This window comes from Palaemon carinicauda, unplaced genomic scaffold (assembly GCF_036898095.1).
Source record: "Palaemon carinicauda isolate YSFRI2023 unplaced genomic scaffold, ASM3689809v2 scaffold8, whole genome shotgun sequence".
Lineage (NCBI taxonomy): Eukaryota > Metazoa > Arthropoda > Malacostraca > Decapoda > Palaemonidae > Palaemon > Palaemon carinicauda.
In genome coordinates, this window is record NW_027172093.1 from 195,001 (window position 1) to 196,410 (window position 1,410).

Below are 1,410 nucleotides of genomic sequence, written 5' to 3' on the forward strand. Positions count from 1 at the left end.
AAACACACACACCCATATGTATGTATATGTATATGTATATATATATATATATATATATATATATATATATATATATATATATATATATATATATATATATATATATATATATGTGTGTGTGTGTGTGTGTGTGTGTGTGTGTGTGTGTGTGTTTGTGTCTGCACTTCACTGTTTGCATAAACTATAATGATCTAGATATCTGGCAATTGTTGTTTATTGTTTGACTACAAATATACCAAAGCACTACGCAGATCTGCGAGTGTTACTTAAGAGACAAACAAAGCGCAAATTTCACCTGTTCTCCATCTTCTTCTTCCAGCTTTGTACGGAGTTCTGTTCGCTGGCAACACCGAAGCAGGTTTCAGCAACTGTCGCCTTTGGGGAGCCACCGGATTCTCAATTGCCTTCGCCTGCAGCTCCGTTCTTTGCGTCCATTCCAAGATAATCGTCATAATTACGATCTTGGTCCTTGGAGTAACGGGATACCTTATCATCGAAGTCATCGAAAAATTAGGTGGTCTTTATAAACGAAGTGATTGATTGCTGGATTCGTCTTTGTATCTATTTTGTGGATGTGGACGAGATCGTGATGAGGGGTAGATGGAGATGGTTTGGGCATACTCTTCACACTCCCCCCGAGAGAGATTGCTTCACTAAACTTTTAACTGGGCTCCACAATCCACTATAAGGGTTGGAAGACCCAGGCCTACATGACTGAGGACTATGAAGATGATGAATGGAGAAGTATTCAATTAAAAGCTCCAGATAGAGACGACTGGCGAAATCTAACCGAGGTCCTTTGCGTCAATGGGCGTAGGAGATGATGATCTATTTGTTAATCAAATTAAAAACGACTCCAGATTGAAAGTAGCTGAGAGTGACGAGGAACAAAGCGTCTGAAGAAGTTTTTCTCGAGTTGTAGAAGATACATTTCCTTTTGAAGCATAGAAATAAGAACAGTGGCTGATAAGAATGGCGATGATATGCTGTATAAGGCATCGTATCAGAGGTTAATAAATCCAGTGATCACTTAAAAACGTAATTCACTATGGACTTAAAAATATTCTCAGTGGCACTTGAAAAAAAACCGTAATTTTAATTGGAAATTCCCCGTAAAACTATATTGTTCTCAGCCGTATTTCAGTAAAATACAGGCGACCGTAATTTTACCTTACTTTGTTATTATCTTTAACGGGCTGGTGACCATAGCAATAGTTCTTTACGTCAATATATCCGTTTTTAAAAAGGTAAAAATCCTGGCATAAATGTTGCCAGGCATTTACCGTTTATTTAATGCATATATTTATAAAAAGAATATATTGACTTAAAGGAGGGATATTATGGTCACCAACCCGCAAAAAAATAATAAAGTAAGGTAAAATTACCGTCGTCTGCATTTTACCGAAATAT

The 1,410-nt window shown here is 37.0% G+C and overlaps 1 protein-coding gene across 1 annotated transcript in view; it reads left to right on the top strand.

Moving 5' to 3' along the window:
* Positions 1–1,119, top strand: part of LOC137637502 (UNC93-like protein) — a 5,451-nt gene extending 4,332 nt beyond the window's left edge. The window contains exon 6 of the mRNA XM_068369673.1: positions 320–1,119. Within this exon, the coding sequence (XP_068225774.1) occupies positions 320–540 (221 nt within the window). The 3' untranslated portion in view covers positions 541–1,119. The remainder of the gene's footprint in view (positions 1–319) is intronic.
* Positions 1,120–1,410: the final 291 nt, after the last annotated feature.